The 16,566-nt window shown below is 37.0% G+C and overlaps 1 protein-coding gene across 1 annotated transcript; it reads left to right on the top strand.

Annotated features, from left to right (window-relative positions):
- The first annotated feature begins 9,526 nt into the window (after nucleotides 1-9,526).
- AVPR1B (arginine vasopressin receptor 1B) lies at nucleotides 9,527-13,687 on the top strand. Its single transcript, XM_070939794.1, has 2 exons — nucleotides 9,527-10,478; nucleotides 13,368-13,687. Exons 1-2 carry the CDS (start codon nucleotides 9,527-9,529, stop codon nucleotides 13,685-13,687), a joined length of 1,272 nt encoding a protein of 423 aa, XP_070795895.1.
- The last annotated feature ends 2,879 nt before the right edge of the window (nucleotides 13,688-16,566 follow it).

The following is a 16,566-nucleotide window of genomic DNA, read 5'->3' as shown; positions in this document are numbered from 1 at the left end:
CATGTCATCAAAATTGGATTCTTGTCAACTGGTTCATACCTGCAACGGTTGCAATGTCCCAGAAGCCAAATTCTTTTAACAAATGTTTTACTAACTTAACAACTGCAGTGATTCGCTTAACAACTGGGGCCAAAATGGTTGTAAAATGGGGCAAAATTCATTTAACAAATGTCTCACTGAGCAAGAGAAATTTTGGGCTCAATTGTGATCATAAATCAAGGACTAACTGCACTGCTCAACTCCAGAATGACTCTGGACAATTCACAATATAACAGAATGAATAATGAATTAAAATACTCAAGATCAATTAAAAAAACAAACAACAATAAAGAAGAAGAGGAAGAATTTGAAAAACAACATAGAAAACATATACAAATCTTTCCCTTATTTCTGCAATTATAAAGAAAAGAAAGTTTTTTGAGCTCAGAATTACAGCAGATTAAAATTTTAAGAACTGCTGGATCCACCCAATTTCTTATTCTTGTCCCTCAGTAACTATTATCAGATTTCAGTTTCACACAGAACTGCAGAATATAGCGAGAACCCAGTATTGAAGATTGCCATAGTAACCCCTTTATTCTTTATCTTCCATACCTTTTTTAAAAAAGAAATATTTTAAATATTAATTTTAAAAAAACTCATGCATCTCAACAATTCTTGTTATTTCAAAAATAAGCAGTGGTGTCAGGAGGAGGATAGTCAATTTTTATTTAGATATTAACAGATCAGTTGTTTTACTCAAATGTTTGGAAGATATCAAGTAACAACTCATGCTTCAGTCTCAGGTATTCAGTAACATACTGTAAGTATACATTCAGTCTGAAATCCTTTCATGTAGTAATGTGGGGAGTAGACAAACAATTGCAAGTGCCAGAGGCAAATGCTGCACAACAATAAAGTTGGCAGATTCATCAATTTATTTATTCCTTTAAAACAGGTTATAAATACATAAATAAATCATAAATAAACAGTCTCCTCTGAAGAACATCTATCAAACTATTAATCATATTATAAAATCCAAGCAAAGATATTAGCTACATTGGCAGCAGCAATTCTCTTGTTTCCTCTCTTCAACCAAGCTGCTGTCTTCCATTTGAAGTTCACCAACCAACTAGATTTCTCATGATGGAACATCAACAGTAGACTCACCCCAAAGCAGCAAGCTAGCTTAGGGGGTATAGAACAGGTCACATGGTACATTCTCTTTCTTGTAATACTTGCTACAACTCCCTAGCATCTGCAGCCTGGCTTAACGGCTCCACTCTCTCCAACAGCAAGGCAGGCCCCAGGTGTCAAACATCAACAATACTCCCATTATAGCCATCTTGGAAGGAAACAATTGTTGCATGTCGGTCAATCCAGAATGATCTCATAGCAGTACCATTTATGAGTGCTAATTATCATCTCCTAGAAGAGAATTCCTATAGCTCAGGGTTAAACTGTGGAGTTTTTGGTGCTCTCTGAGTTGATTGTTTGTTTGCAAACATTTCATTATCCAAATAGATAACATCATCAGTCCCTTTTCATAGTATTATCTAATACTTGGAAATGCAGATTGGGGGAGGGGAGAAAGGAATGAGCATGCTGCCTAGGAATTGTGGGAGTTGAAGTCCTATATGTTTAGAGGACACTCACATGCAAGGATTGCTTTATCAAATTCCAGATATTCATCCCAGCATTACTCTTTTATCGCCTTCACTAACCGAATCATGCCATCAACAAAAGAGCATGGATAGCATGAACAGACTATCTGCAAATATCTAGTTTTCCAACTTTTTGTCTGAATGTGGGAAGAGTTGGCAGTTCCTAACATTAAAAAGAAAGAATCCTTGTATAATTTGTTTGATATCAAAAATTATTCCTGTGTTATTATCCCTATTCCTGTTTCGGTTAAAGTTATTTTATCTATTATGGAAAACTAATTTCTAATACTCCTGTTGCTGTAACAAACAAATTCCTGGAAGTCAATAAGAATCATGCCTCTTTCTACCTCCACATTTGGCTGAAGTGCAGGAAAAGCAACAGAAATATGAGTCAAGGAAGGAAGCACTTGTAGTGTACAGGTATTCCATGTTCAGTAACCACAATTGAGACCAGTAATTTGGTTGTTAAGTGAAAAGGTTGCTAAGTGAAACCACAACTTTATTTACAATCTTGCTTCAGCTTTTCTTTGCTTTACAGACCTGTGAAGGTCATAAATATGAGGACTGCTTGCAAAGTTAGTTTTTCATCACAGTCATAACTGAGAAACGTCACTAAAGAGGCAACCACTAAATGATTATATTTTAAAGACGGATTCTGTACTATGCTTTGAGCTCTGATTCTGTTGTGTTCAGGCAAGCATTGAAGTTGGATAGATCATTTAAATAAATCAATAGCTCAACTTCTAAGAATCCAATCTGCAACAATAAAAGGCGTTTTGCTTTCAGTGCCAAGCTTTCAAAAGCCAAGCAAGCAATAAACAGCAAAAATCGAATCATGTTTCTTCATTATCAACAGATTAATGCTTATTTATTCAAAGCTTTTTTTGTCCTGCGGCTGACAGGGCAACTTCTAAAGGAGCTTAGGGATGATCAATATAAACAAGACCATGCTAGCTTGCAGGATTAGAAACTAAAAGACAAAACACAAAAGGAAAACTGGGAGGTGAAGATAACAAATTTAGACTAAGATTTTTAAATGTTAGAGAGTCATAATCTTACAATGACTTCTCAGCTCCAGGTGTTTGAGGCAGCACCTTCTCATCCAGATAAGAGGCAATCAATGAACAGACCATACTAAATGTCAGTTTCACATTTAGAAGTAGAGTATGATCTGCTTTTGTTCTACTCCAAGCAACAAAACCCAGTTTTTTATGATAAAAGCTGGAGAGTGAAGGACAATGAGGTGTTTTCTATGTTAGACAGATTATTGATTGAATCTTAGAAAAAACAGATGGAAGAAGAGAAAAAAAATGAGAGAAATTAGAGTAAAAGTAAGATGACACCAGAGAAAGTATGACTCTTGTACAAAACAGTATTTTTAATGATTGGAATTATTGTCACCATACAAACTGATGCAGTGGTGGGTTTCAAATTTTTTTACTACCGGTTCTTTGGGTGTGGCTTGGTGGGCATGGCTTGATGGGTGTGGCTTAGTGGGCGTGGCAGGGGAAGGATACCGTAAAATCTCCATTCCCACCTCACTCCAGGGGAAGGTTACTGCAAAATCCCCAGTTCGTCCCGATCAGCTGGGACTTGGGAGGGAGAGAATAGATGGGGGTGGGGCCAGTCAGAATTTTTACTACTGGTTCTCCGAACTACTCAAAATTTCCGCTACCGGTTCTCCAGAACTGGTCAGAACCTGCTGAAACCCGCCTCTGAACTGATTGCTTTACATCTTCATTTATTTTCTATTACCATTTTATTATTTTCTGTATTTTATTTCCTGTATGATTAAAGTTTTAGAACAAATTTAATTTTTTTTTAAAAAAAAATAAAAATTGACTAAAGTAGAGGCTGATTTAAATCTGATATATATTCAAAATATTATTATATTTGATTCAGCTATTGACTTAATTCACACTTTTTCTAAGATATGGCTTGTTTAACCATGGTCTGTGGTTTTGTTCACTTAATGCACTGAGCCCAAGCCAGGGGTGAAATGCTCCCAGTTCGGACGGATTGCCCAATCCGGTAGCGATGGCAGCGGGTGGTTCAGAGAACCAGTAGCAAAAATCCCTGCCCCCCCCCCTCCATGCCCAGCTGAGCCACACGATCATCAGAGGCTGTTTTTTTTTACTTTTCAAAGCATTTTTTCTATCTCTTCGGCCGAAAAAATGTTTTTAAAAGTAAAAAAAAAAAAAAGCCTCTGATGATCGTGCGGCTCAGCTGGGATCGTCAGAGGCTTTTAAAAGCATTTTTTCTACAACCTCTTTGGCCGAAGAGGTTGTAGAAAAAAATGCTTTGAAAAGACTTTGACGATCGTAGCTGAGTTGCCTGATCATCAGAGGCTTTTCAAAGCATTTTTTCCTGCAACCTCTTCGGCTGAAATGGTTGTAGAAAAAATGCTTTTAAAAGTTAAAAAAAAAAAGTTGGCCATGCCCACCCAGTCACATTAACCCCCCCCCCAAGCCACTCCCACAGAACCGGTAGTAACAAATTTTACATTTCACCACTGGCCCAAGCCAAATCAATCTCTTTGTGTTTAGTGCTATACATCACTGTTTGGCTATATCCATGAATTTAGTTATATCATCTATTAGTTTAATGCATTTTACCAGAAGAATGAAATTAATATTTCGCTTACCCAAACATAATTATAAACAGAGCCACTGAACTCGGAATACCTGAGAGGACAGATGGTATAAACAGAATCCTTTGTTTTCTGGCTTTGTTGCTTTGAAGGTGATGAAGGGCTTAAGTGTTGCTTGTTTGTATATTTGCCTCACCTAGCAGGTAACTGCAAATCTCCCTGGTGCTGCTTTCGTCTTCTGTACCAGATAATGAGATGTTCCATCAAGGGAATTTGATAGCCAACACAGGTCCATGAGAATGGTTTCCCAGGCTGTATAAGCTCTATCTCATAAAACAAGGAATCTCTAGAAATAAATCCTGCTTTCTGTGATGAATTTTCGTTCACTCAAGATAAGCCTTTTAAATATAAAGAAGAGATTGTCAAGCAATTTTGGTTGAGATTTGAGATTCTGAAGAGGCAACTGGGGACCCATTTAAGGATCAAGCCAGATGAGGAGTGATGGTGCATTGAACAAAAGCAACTTGTATGGGTTTTTTTTAAAGGTGTTGGGTTTCTTAGGACTTACATCTTACCACTTTATAACTTGGAAATTTAAAAAAGCAGGGGAGAATTGAATTTTTCTCATATAGCAAAAGAACACATTCACCACAATCTGGCATTTTATAGATCTTAAAATCTTTGTGCTAAATTGATTCTGAAAACAGTGGCTATGGATTTGGAATGGTGATTTTTCAAATAAATACCATTTCTAAAAAAGCAATCAGACATTTGCCTTTTTGTTTAAATTTGAGGTCTTATATATGTCTATTCAGAAATAAATCCCATTAGACACAATTGGATTTGTTCTCTGATCATTAGACATATGATTGTAGGAATCCATAACACACTGTAAATCTAGCCCTGCTAAATTGTTATTCCCAATTAATGTAGCAAAATAGAAATGGAAAGATGAAATGGTTTTGTCAATAGTAAAAGTTTCTGAATTCAGACAATCAGTAAAAAGCAAGGCACTAGGAGTCACTTTATCCAATCCCTCCATCCCATATCATTTTATTGCTCAGATTCAGGTGTGATGCACAGATTGTAAAGTTCATGTTTTTTTCCCTAATCAACCTACAGATATAGAAATTATGCCCTTCTTTATAATATAATCACAATAGAACCTTCCCTCAATACAAAGATCTTTGCGAAGAAGGATAGGCATGGACAGAGCAGATCACAATAACAAATAATCAGGATATCAAAAACTACAGGAAGTTTAATCTCTCTCAAACCACACCTGACTTGGCCCCTGGATGGTTAAAAAATCCCTGCTATGATGCAAATTCATACAGTCTTCTGATTTAAAGCTACACAATCTGAACTCCACTAACTACCCAATTTCAGCAAAGATTTATGGTTTTCTATACTGTACTTCCTTGCTGTCACCAGCTGGATTTTTGAAGCCAAGATCTGATGGTCATGCTCTGATCACTGATATATCTATCCGAACTAAGAAGAAAGTTTACTCAAGAATGTACATACCACTATTAAAAGCAAACCAGGATATACAAGCCCTTTCATCTAATTTAGGTCCTGATTTAATTAGGCCTCTAACTAAAAACAGACCAATGTGGATTAAGAGGCAAGCATTATAAGTGATTGGATATCATTCAATTTAGGGACCTTCCTGGAGCTATAACAGATACTGTGCAGCTGACTGACAAATAAATAGATCAGCCTGAATGCATTTTCAGCAGTCCTGTTGATTTCATTAAATTTATTTTTGTCTCAGGTGCATCACCCACTGCTTTGTAAGTAGTACAAACAAACACATACGTACTTGCTGGTAGCTAATGTAAAGAAAAAAAGGAAAACAAATTGTTTACCATGCAAGTAGATATGATTGTATCAGCACAGTAAAAAGCTTCTTAATGGTGTAGTGTATCATAGAACCAGATCAGTACTGCTGTTGGGTGAAGAAGGGCAGAGAGCCGGGCAGAGTACCAATCAGCATAATGATTCACTTAGTGTTCACTGTGAAAGAACACTTTCGAAGAAGCAGGATAAAAAGGGTATTGAAGCTATGGAATATTGGTACTCGAGAAGACTCGTAAGAATACCATGAAAAGCAATAAAACTGATCATAAACAATCAGAATTCTCACTCAGGTCATTCAATAAGGAAAGGTTGAAGCAGTAGTGGGTTCCACTTACCTTCGCTACCGGTTCGTAACAACAATCGTAAGAGTGAAAAATGGTCATAAGTCACTTTTTTCAATGCCATTGTAACTTCGAACTGTCACTGAGTGAACTGTTGTAAGTCGAGGACTAGATGTACTGCATACATTTACAAAGATCATTTAGGAAAACCACCTTTCTCCTATTGCTTTTGCTTGCCCCCACCAGGAATAGATAGAGAGATCATGCTCTCTTGTCATCTTGTTGGGCGCTGGCGTTGTGCCTTCTCAGTGGCAGCACCTGCCTTGTGGAACACCATCCTCCGAGAGATCTGGATGACCTGTTCCTGCTAGCCTTTCACAAGGCATTGAAGACATGGCTTATCCTGCCGACATTCGAGCATTTGAGTCAGAAGGGATATGAGCTCTGCTGCTATGAACTTGCTGCTATGAATTATGAATTGTTTAACATTGGGCACTGGAAGTTATATTGTGAGGAGAGTGTGTTTTGAATATTGTAATCTGCCCAGAGTAATACAATAATATAACATTACATGTATATTCTTATCTAAATAATTTAAATAAATAAAATCAGAATGAGCACTTCTGGATAGGAAATACCAAAATACCACCAATAAGAGCCATGGTGGTGCAGTGGTTTGAATGCAATAATGCAGGCTAATTCAGCTCACTGCCAGAAATTCAATCCTCACTGACTCAAGGTTGACTCAGCCTTCCATCCTTTTGAGGTCGATAAAATAAGGACCCAGATGGTTGGGGGCTATACTGACTCTGTAAACCAATTAGAGAGGCCTGTAAAGCACTATGAAGTGGTATATAAATTGAAGTGCTATTACTATTGTTGTTATAATCTTCATGGCAAAAGGGCAATTATAATCCTCATGGCAAAACTCTAGTCACAATAAATATATGCTTATCAGACCAATCATTATTGTAAAGATGTATGTTACAAGGTTGTGCCCTTGGGAAAGTGCTCTGCAGTTTCATGGGATATGGTGAAAAAAAAAATCTAGATGACAGTCATGATTATGTGATTGAAGCTCCATCTGTTTTTGATGTGTGTGGTTTTATATGCAAACACATAAAACCAGCCAGAACTTCAATCACATCATCGCAGCTCCCATCTTAATTTTTTTTTTATGCCACACCCTGCGGATAGCCTTGGAAGATCATTGCTAGTTGCACAAGGAGAGCTATTATTTTTCTCCCACATTTTATAGAGTCAAATTCTATTCCATATGGTTCTGATTCCAAAGTTATCCGGTGATATGAGAATGATAAACAAGCCTCTTAACAGAATGGAAAAAAGGAGAATAATGGGATTTCTCAAAATAATTTCAATCCTTCCTTAATCATTTACAGCCTTCTGTGCAGTGGTGAAGTCTAAAATTTGTTACTACCGGTTCTGTGGGCGTGGCATGGCTTGGTGGTCGTGGTGGGTAATGTGACTGGGTAGGTGTGGCCAATTTTTTGTTTTATTTTTAAAACCATTTTTTCTACAACCTCTTCGGCGAAGAGGTTGTAAAAAAATGCTTTCAAAAGGCTCTGACAATCCCAGCTGTGTTGCCTGATCGGCAGAGGCTTTTTAAAAAAGCCTCTGCCGATCAGGCAACTCAGCTGGGATCGTCAGAGGCATTTAAAAGAAAAAAAGGAGTTTTTTTTCTTTTAAAAGCCTTTGACGATCTCAGCTGAGCCGCGCGATCATCAGAGGCTTTTTTTTATTATTTTTAAAAGCATTTTTTGGCCGAAGAGGTTGTAGAAAAAATGCTTTTAAAAGTAAAAAAAAAGCCTCTAATGATTGTGCGGCTCAGCTGGGCATGGGAGAGAGGGCAGGAATTTTTGCTACCAGTTCTCCGAACCACCCGCCTCCATCGCTACCGGATTGGGTGATCCGTCCGAACCGGGAGCATTTCATGCCTGCTTCTGTGCTGTCCTATTCATTTATCATTGAATTAAGTGAAACATTTGTATGTAACAATGAGCTGGGGGAGAAAGATTTGAATATAAAAATATTGAAGTCCATGAGGCAGAAAATAAAAAAGGAAATGAAAAGGCTTTCAGGATTGCCAGTTCCACACTCCTGCATAATCTGCTGATACGTATAGCAAAACTCTTGAAGCTTAAAGAAAAAAAAGTCTATGTGCACTATTTACATACACAGCAATCAAAATGTTCATCTGGACTAAGAGATTGCAAAGTTGGATGCCTAGCTGAATCTGTGTATTTACTCATGAAAGAAAGGTACACTCACTCTGGTGATTGCATACATGTGTGCACACCCATGGATTTGTATTCATGTAGATGAGCAGCAGACTCTCTTCAAACTTCATGCTCAACAAAAGGGATGACAGAGTAGCCCGACAGCAGGAACCAACCAGAAGGGACAGCTCCAGTCTATAAAAACTCAGACCTAAACAACAGACTCTATTTGAACAGCCTGAGTCAATTCATCAGCATGCAGATTTAATACCTGATTTCTGCCTGCATCCAAAAAGAGATTCATCTTCTTCGATTTTGCTTTTATACCCCAATGCTTATTTTAGGTCAATTTATACTAGGATTATTCTTTGCATTTTAAATAGTATTTCTATAAAGAGTTAATAATAAGGCTGATTAGAGAAAAAGAATTTTGCACTGAGACATAAAGAAATGAGAAGTCAGTATGGAATTAATGAAGAAGTAAAGAAAGGGAGAAAGGAGAAACAGTATTATTTCAAGAAGAAGCTTATCTTAAAGGATGGGTACAGAAGTGAAAAATGAAAATTAATCAAGCCATTTTGTATAGTCTGAATATTTGGATTATAGACTGAATATTTGGAGAGCTGTAGATTTTCTAGAACCATGAACATGCTGTTTAGAAATAATTGTACTGCTAATTAAATCTGAATAAATAACAGAGCCAAATATTAACAGCAGAGTCAGTAAAAAAGAAAAAATGGATCAAGATTGAGAAGATAATTAGATCTATGCAGTTTAGCTCAAAATGTTCTATTGCTATTATACTACCAGTTTGTTCTAATTTTAAGAAAGAGAAAAATAGCCTCTCAGCTGCCTAGAGCATGTACTGACACACTTCTGAAAAATCATCAAAACATCTAAGAACCTTAATCAATGGAGAGGAATGTTACATATTTTAGGAGCGTCTTGGAGGGCTCTCTGCTGGAAAACATCACACCAGTGAGTGGGAACCTCAACCAGTCTATCCTCCACACCCGAGATGAAGAACTTGCTAAGGTTGAGATTGGGATTCTGGCTGCTGTCTTGGTGGTGACTGTGGTGGGAAACCTGGGTATCCTTCTGGCCATGTATCGCCTTCGGAAGAAGATGAGCCGGATGCACCTTTTCATTCTTCACCTGGGACTGACAGACCTTGGGGTGGCCCTCTTCCAGGTATTTCCCCAGATGATTTGGGAAATGACCTATCGTTTCCAGGGTCCTGATCCACTCTGCAAGGTTGTCAAGTACCTGCAGGTGCTAAGCATGTTTGCCTCTACATACATGCTCATTGCCATGACACTGGATCGTTACATGGCTGTGTGCTACCCACTGCGTACTCTACGGCAGCCCACCTGCCAGGCATATCTAATGATTGGAGTCACTTGGCTATTAAGTTGCTTGCTTAGCATACCCCAGCTCTTCATCTTCTCACTAAGGGAGGTCCGCCAAGGTTCTGGTCTGCTGGATTGCTGGGCAGAGTTCAAATACCCTTGGGGCGCAAAGGTGTACATTACCTGGATGACTTTGTGTGTCTTTGTACTGCCGGTGGTTATCCTCTCAGTTTGTTATGGCCTGATCTGTCATAAGATCTGCAAGAATCTTAGAGGAAAAACTCAAAGATGTGGTCTCTCTGCAGCAGATGCTATCTCATACACAGCCTCTGATCAGAATGGAACAGAAGGGTACCATTCTGGCTCTCGGGTTAGCAGTGTGCTTACCATCTCCCGTGCCAAGATCCGCACTGTAAAGATGACTTTTGTCATAGTGATGGCCTATATTGCTTGTTGGGCACCTTTCTTCAGTGTACAGATGTGGTCAGTGTGGGATAAGAATGCACCCAATGATGGTGAGTCACTTTTAATTGGAGGGATGGGGTACCAGTTTGAGAAGTTCAGTCTGCTGCCAGATTCATAGATTGGATTCATAGCCAGTGCAATTACTGGATTTCAATCAGGATTTCAGATGGAACAACTATGGTTTTTATTTCAATTCCATCTAAGCAGAAAAGGAAATTAGGACAGATTTTTTTAAAAAATACAATGATGCTCTATTGCACTTGCTATTATATAAATTTTATCCATCTACTCTATGTTTATAAGCTGATGGAGAAATCCATCACCATTCACCATGCCTTGCCAAAAAGTGAAGAGAAGTAGATATTCTAGAATCTATCTAGATACCTTGAATTATCTTAGTATTGTAATACTGAGTGCTTCAGCTGTCACAAACATCCATACAGTAATATGTATTGTAATGTTTGGACTGCTCTATATATGAACGCAGACTAAAATTACTTTGAACTGAAAGAAAATTGCAGGTAAGTTGATTTTGTTCCTTTGGGGGTATTTTTTTTTAAAAAATGACATATTTTAATATTATTACAAAATATGCCTGCGCCTAAATTGTGCCTTTGAAATAATTACCTAGTTGATAACATCTATCTGTTACAAATATGTGTAAATATGTATCTACAATTGTACATACAGGTAGTCCTCAACTTACAACCACATTTAGATCAGAATCCATTTCTAAACAAGGTAGTTATTAAATGAGGCATGCCTGATTGCATATACTTTTTTGCCATGTTGGTTAAACGAATCACTGCAATTTTTAACTGAATCATTTGACTGTTAAGCAAATCCAACTTCCCCCACTGACTTTACTTATCAGAAGCCAGCTAGGATGCTGCACCCATAATAAAGATATGCTGGTTGCCAAATGTCCAAATTTTGATCATGTGACTGTGGGGAATGCTGCAGTGGTCATAAGTGTGAGGACCAGTTGTAAGTTACTTTTTTCAGTGCCAATGTAAATTAATGGCTGTATGTCAAGGACCTGTATTAAATTTTCCTTACGTTCTTTATAGAACTGCACTCAAACTAGCTATATTACCTATAATCCTTTGTCTCATACTTATTTTTTAATTAAATTAGTAATATTGGAATTTATAATTAGAAGTAATAAACACTTTAAAAAACCATAATCACTATCTGAAGATTTTAAACTAAAGCTCAAATTAACAAGATTTACCAAGTTGCAAAGTGTGGGAACTGAGGAGTAATTGTTCCAAAATGCTTATAGTGCTAAGTTTAGATCTCCAAAGTCTTGAATTCTAATTCCTTTCTAAACATACAAACAAGGCACCAAGTTAGCATTGTGTTCTAAATGTATATGTGAAACACATTTGATCTATTTATGCACATATCAAGATTCAAGCCAATCCCTGCTACTGCTGCTCATGCCTCTAAACTATAGAGTGAAATTTTGTCCTATGCATATATGACACATCTAAAACAGCCCTGTTTCACTGTCCTTCCCAATGTGCATAGGAAGAACAATGGACCATTAAGGGAAATCTGTCTACCTTTTCTATCCAATATCCTATTCAACTTTGTCTTTCTGGTTCAGCTCAAATTATATAATTTTTAAAATTTATATAATTCAGTATTTTTCAACCATGCAACTTTAAGATTTGTGGCATGCTGGCTGGGAAATTCTGGGTGTTGAAGTCCACATATCTCAGACTTGTCAAGTTTGAAAAACACAGCTATAATTGGATTCTGCAGATCAGGGAGTGTCACTGAAAACATTGCAGGCATCAAAAACGAGCCACCTAGTTTCTGGACACTCCTGGTGGATTGTGACTGCATATAAATTGACAGGTTGCAGTAGAAAAGAGCACTGTTTTTTCATATAGAGTTTAGTCTCCAGAATGATAGTTGTTGACTACCTTTACATGCATCTATTAGATTACACCTATTATTACATGCAGAAGGTTTATTTATTTATGTAAATCATTTTATAGATATTTCAAAAAATTATGGGTGAAACTGCTGGAGTCTGATGCATGCGTCTGATAATGACTCACCTTACTGAGTTTTACCCAAATAACATGATTTAGACATTAAGAGAGCAAACCCTTGTTTCTGTGAGGCAGAGAGATTATTCTTAGATGTCTGCGCACAATTTAAACAACAACAATCTCTTTGCTGACATCTAGTGGCATTTTGTCTGTATAATCTAGATTGCATCTGAATAGTTTGCCATGCAAAAATCCAGATGATCACTGGATGGCAACAGGCACTTACAGAAAACTCTTGTAGCCTAAAAAGAAAGAATAAATAGACGTCCTTCAAGAATTTAGGTTATTGGGGCAATTCAAACCTCTATGTTCAATGTTAGAGATACTGAGATAATTTGTAGCCTGCCAAAGACAAACCGGTTGGACAGAAGTAATAAGTGTGAAATGTAATCAACTCGGTACGGCATATATATATTTGTACACTATTATTATTGACCCCTTCTGTATTTTGGGCATTTAAGACAGTTAACTATTTTTTTTTAAAAAAACATAAAAATCATATTTATAAACCAGTTCAACTTGAAAGTGCTTGTCTAAAAAAGAAAAGACTCGACTCCCTTCCTAAAAACAGAATGGGGAGAGTTGAGCACAGTTCTGGAGGGAGGGAATGCCATGCTTTGGGAGCATGATCATTTTCATGTCTTTTTTTTTTTAAAGGATTGTGTTTACATGTTGACTACATGATCATTAACACAGGTGTATTTTTACTCTACACACATGTGCCAAGTTGTAATAACTGCATCCATGATATGCATACAATGAGGAACCATATAGGTACATCTGATCATTATACCTAGAAGTTCACTCTTCTTATTATGGTTGATATAGATTTGAAAAAGAAAACATCTCACTTTACTTCTCTCTTTGCTCCAGAGTCAAGCGATGTGACTTTTACCATCACCATGTTGCTGGCCAGCCTTAGCAGCTGCTGTAATCCCTGGATTTACATGTTTTTCAGTGGGCATCTCTTTTATGGTGTCCTCCACTTTTTCTCCTGCTGCGGGAATCTCCGGTCCAATCTCAGGAGGCAGCTGTCCAATGGCAGCCTCTGCAGCCATAAAACTACCATCTTGAGTCACAGTCCTCAGAGCACCCCAGATCCAAATGCTGCTGGGATCCAGATGCAAGTGGGAAATATGAAAGAATTCTACCAGCCTTATGAAGATACAGTGATTGATTCAGGAATACTTTAAAATAACGGAGCGGTGTAATGCCAATGAATGATACTGTTATCCCATAATCTGTTATTTTGAAACAAGCAGAAATAGTAGAATAATGTAGTGGCCCTATAGGATATGCTTTGTGGCTATGAAACATAGCACACAATATATAACATAAATCAGGCCTGATTCATTTCTTTTTAAAAGCACTGTTCTGAATTATAGTCTTGTCTCAAGATAGCAGTGCTATCTTGTTATTGATTGTACTAAACAGTTTATATGTTTTAAATTACATTTTATGGGCCACCTTATTTCAAATATACAACCCTAATTTCAAATATATGAATGAATATATGAAGGTAAGAATTACTTTTCAGGTCTTTCCTTTCTTCAATTACTTTTAAAACTTAGGTTTCTTCTTGCTCACAAGGCCCTCTCTATGCCTATACTAAAAAGATGTATTGATCAGTAGCAATTTAACTTACCTTTCTCATCTAATTTAGAAGAAAATAGTTAGCTTTGCTTCAGATTGCTGAAAATTGTATCAGGAATGCTTCAGCTCCTATCATGTAAATTAATGGTATTAATAAATGTATGCCATGCAACTAAAATGGTTTTAAACTGTTATCAGTATTCCTTGAGGTACACTATTCCTGAAGTAATTATTGTTAACTGTTCTTAAAGTCAGAAATATCCTTGATCTCAGTTTGGAACGATAAACACCAAGCATGAAATGACATGTTGGCAGCAAAAGTTATTGGCTACAAAAGCACCTTGATTATGAAAGGTAATTATTAGGTCTAAAAAGACCGTTATCTGCCACTGAGCCACTGTCAAATTGCATGCACTCATTATGAATTAACGAACTCTCAAATATCATTGCTTTTACTCAGAGGCTATTAACTAAGCCAATTATCAGTGATAAAGACTACTGATAGCATCTAATTTCTAACATTCATTTTAATGAGCTGGAAGCTCAGCTGATACTGGCTAGTAGTACCAAGTCACAGCTCAGCTAAATCTGATTGAACAACGTTTTCTTTAAGAAGCGGTATATCACTTTCTATCTCTGGAGTTTAGCATCCTAAAATTGCTGAGGTTCTAGTACAGAGGTGTCAAACTTTATCATATCACGTGATGTATCATGACATATCGCAATGTTTTTTGCCTTTGCGGAGCCGGGGTGGGCATCGCCTGTGTGTCACATATCCAGCCCACGGGCTGCCAGTTTGACAGGTCTGTTCTAGTAGAACTTTTTCCAGTCTGGTGTGCTCCAGGTGTGTCAGCCGCACTACCTAGGAATTCTGGGAATTGCTTCAAACTGGAAAAAAAGTAGATTGCACTCCTGTAGAATAATTGGGCCTACTATATAGATTTTGACTAGTTTAATAAAAAAATATTAAGCTTATAATGTGGTTTGTTTAGTTTTGGTTTAGTATGTCATGTGAACAGCCATTATGGCATATAAGCTATGGTTTATGATTTAGTGAGTTGTGTGAACCCATCCTTACTCCTTCCTGGTTCTGCTGTATGCTTTCCCCAAAGTGAGCGATGCTAATAGCAAAGAACAGATACTATTCCCCAATTGACTGGTCTTGGATGTTAGTTTCTTTCACTGTGCCTGTCTGAACAGCCCAGTGAAATACAATTTCAAGAAAATCCCATGGCTACTTCCTATCTTTTTTAACAGAGAGAATAAAAGAACCTTGGATGGTGAGGAGGAGAAAGAGGGCATGTTGAAGATAACGATAATTTAACACCTTGAGATGAAACAGAGAATTAATATGGTCTTTGTAGTCCCCTACCCTCTCTTACTTCAGTCACTATTTCCAGTTCTTGCAATAGCTTCTAAATTGTGGAAATATCCCAAGGAAAAGATATAGTAATGTAGCTATCCCTCTTCCATCTAATGACGTTTCCTGACGATTATACTTTCAACTTAGTGTTATGTGTGAACTCAGCCAATTGTGCTTATTTAACAAACCACAATTAACCAAAACCAACTTAAAGGGTAAACTTGACCTGTTTCTTTACCTACTCAAACAAAAGAGAAGCAACATTCAAAGTATAAGCACAGTGATTTAAGAACCAATGGACTGCTCAGTTATTAAATACTTAAGTTTATAGTTGACTTTTTAAAACCATTCACTTATAGCTGATTTTTTAAAAAAATAAAAAGGCAACAAAACCAGTTTCCAGTAAAACAAAAAAAAAGCAACTAATTAGGAAAGATTTAAGTGTTTGTGTTTGTTTATGGCATGTTTAAATGATAAGGACATAATCAGATTTAATTTCTGTGGAAACTAGGAAAAAATAAGATGTGAGACAAACATCAAAGGACATTGAGTAAGTGAAGACTTTTGACATTTCTTTCTCCAACATGAAAATAAATAAATAAATTTAAGATGAATGTTAAAATGTAAATGCTTGCAATTTCTAGATAAGGAAATATGATAAAATCAAGGCTTTGCCTGTTTTTAAATGAGTTTTTACATGCAACACAAATAAAAAAGAACATCAATCACACTGTTGCAACCATCATCTTTACTTTTTTAAAAAATTATACCCTTAAGTTTCCCCTTAATGTGGAATGTTTTTGCCCCAGATATGCCTGGTGACTGAGAAGACAAAAGCTTGCAATCTAACCTACCAGTAGATTGGGAAGGCTTTGGCTAATGGTTCTTTTTTCAGGACATTGTCAACTTTTAGAATGGTCTTTGCCAAGGCAGCATGCTAGGGCAGGGCAAAGCATGAGAAGTAAGTATTTTGCAATGCTCAAGAATATGAACAATACACTTCTCTGAGTCATTCAAACAGGTGTGTCTTTTGAACTGTTCCTGAGGCTGCTTGCAAAGCAAACTATGTATGTATGTGTTTCTATGCAGACAAACTAGGAACAACTTTGGAGGCAG

Source organism: Pituophis catenifer, unplaced genomic scaffold, assembly GCF_029215685.1.
Source record: "Pituophis catenifer annectens isolate HBS135680 unplaced genomic scaffold, rPitCat1.0.hap2 SCAF_3, whole genome shotgun sequence".
NCBI classification, from domain to species: domain Eukaryota; kingdom Metazoa; phylum Chordata; class Lepidosauria; order Squamata; family Colubridae; genus Pituophis; species Pituophis catenifer.
This window is presented reverse-complemented; position numbering and strand designations above follow the sequence as displayed.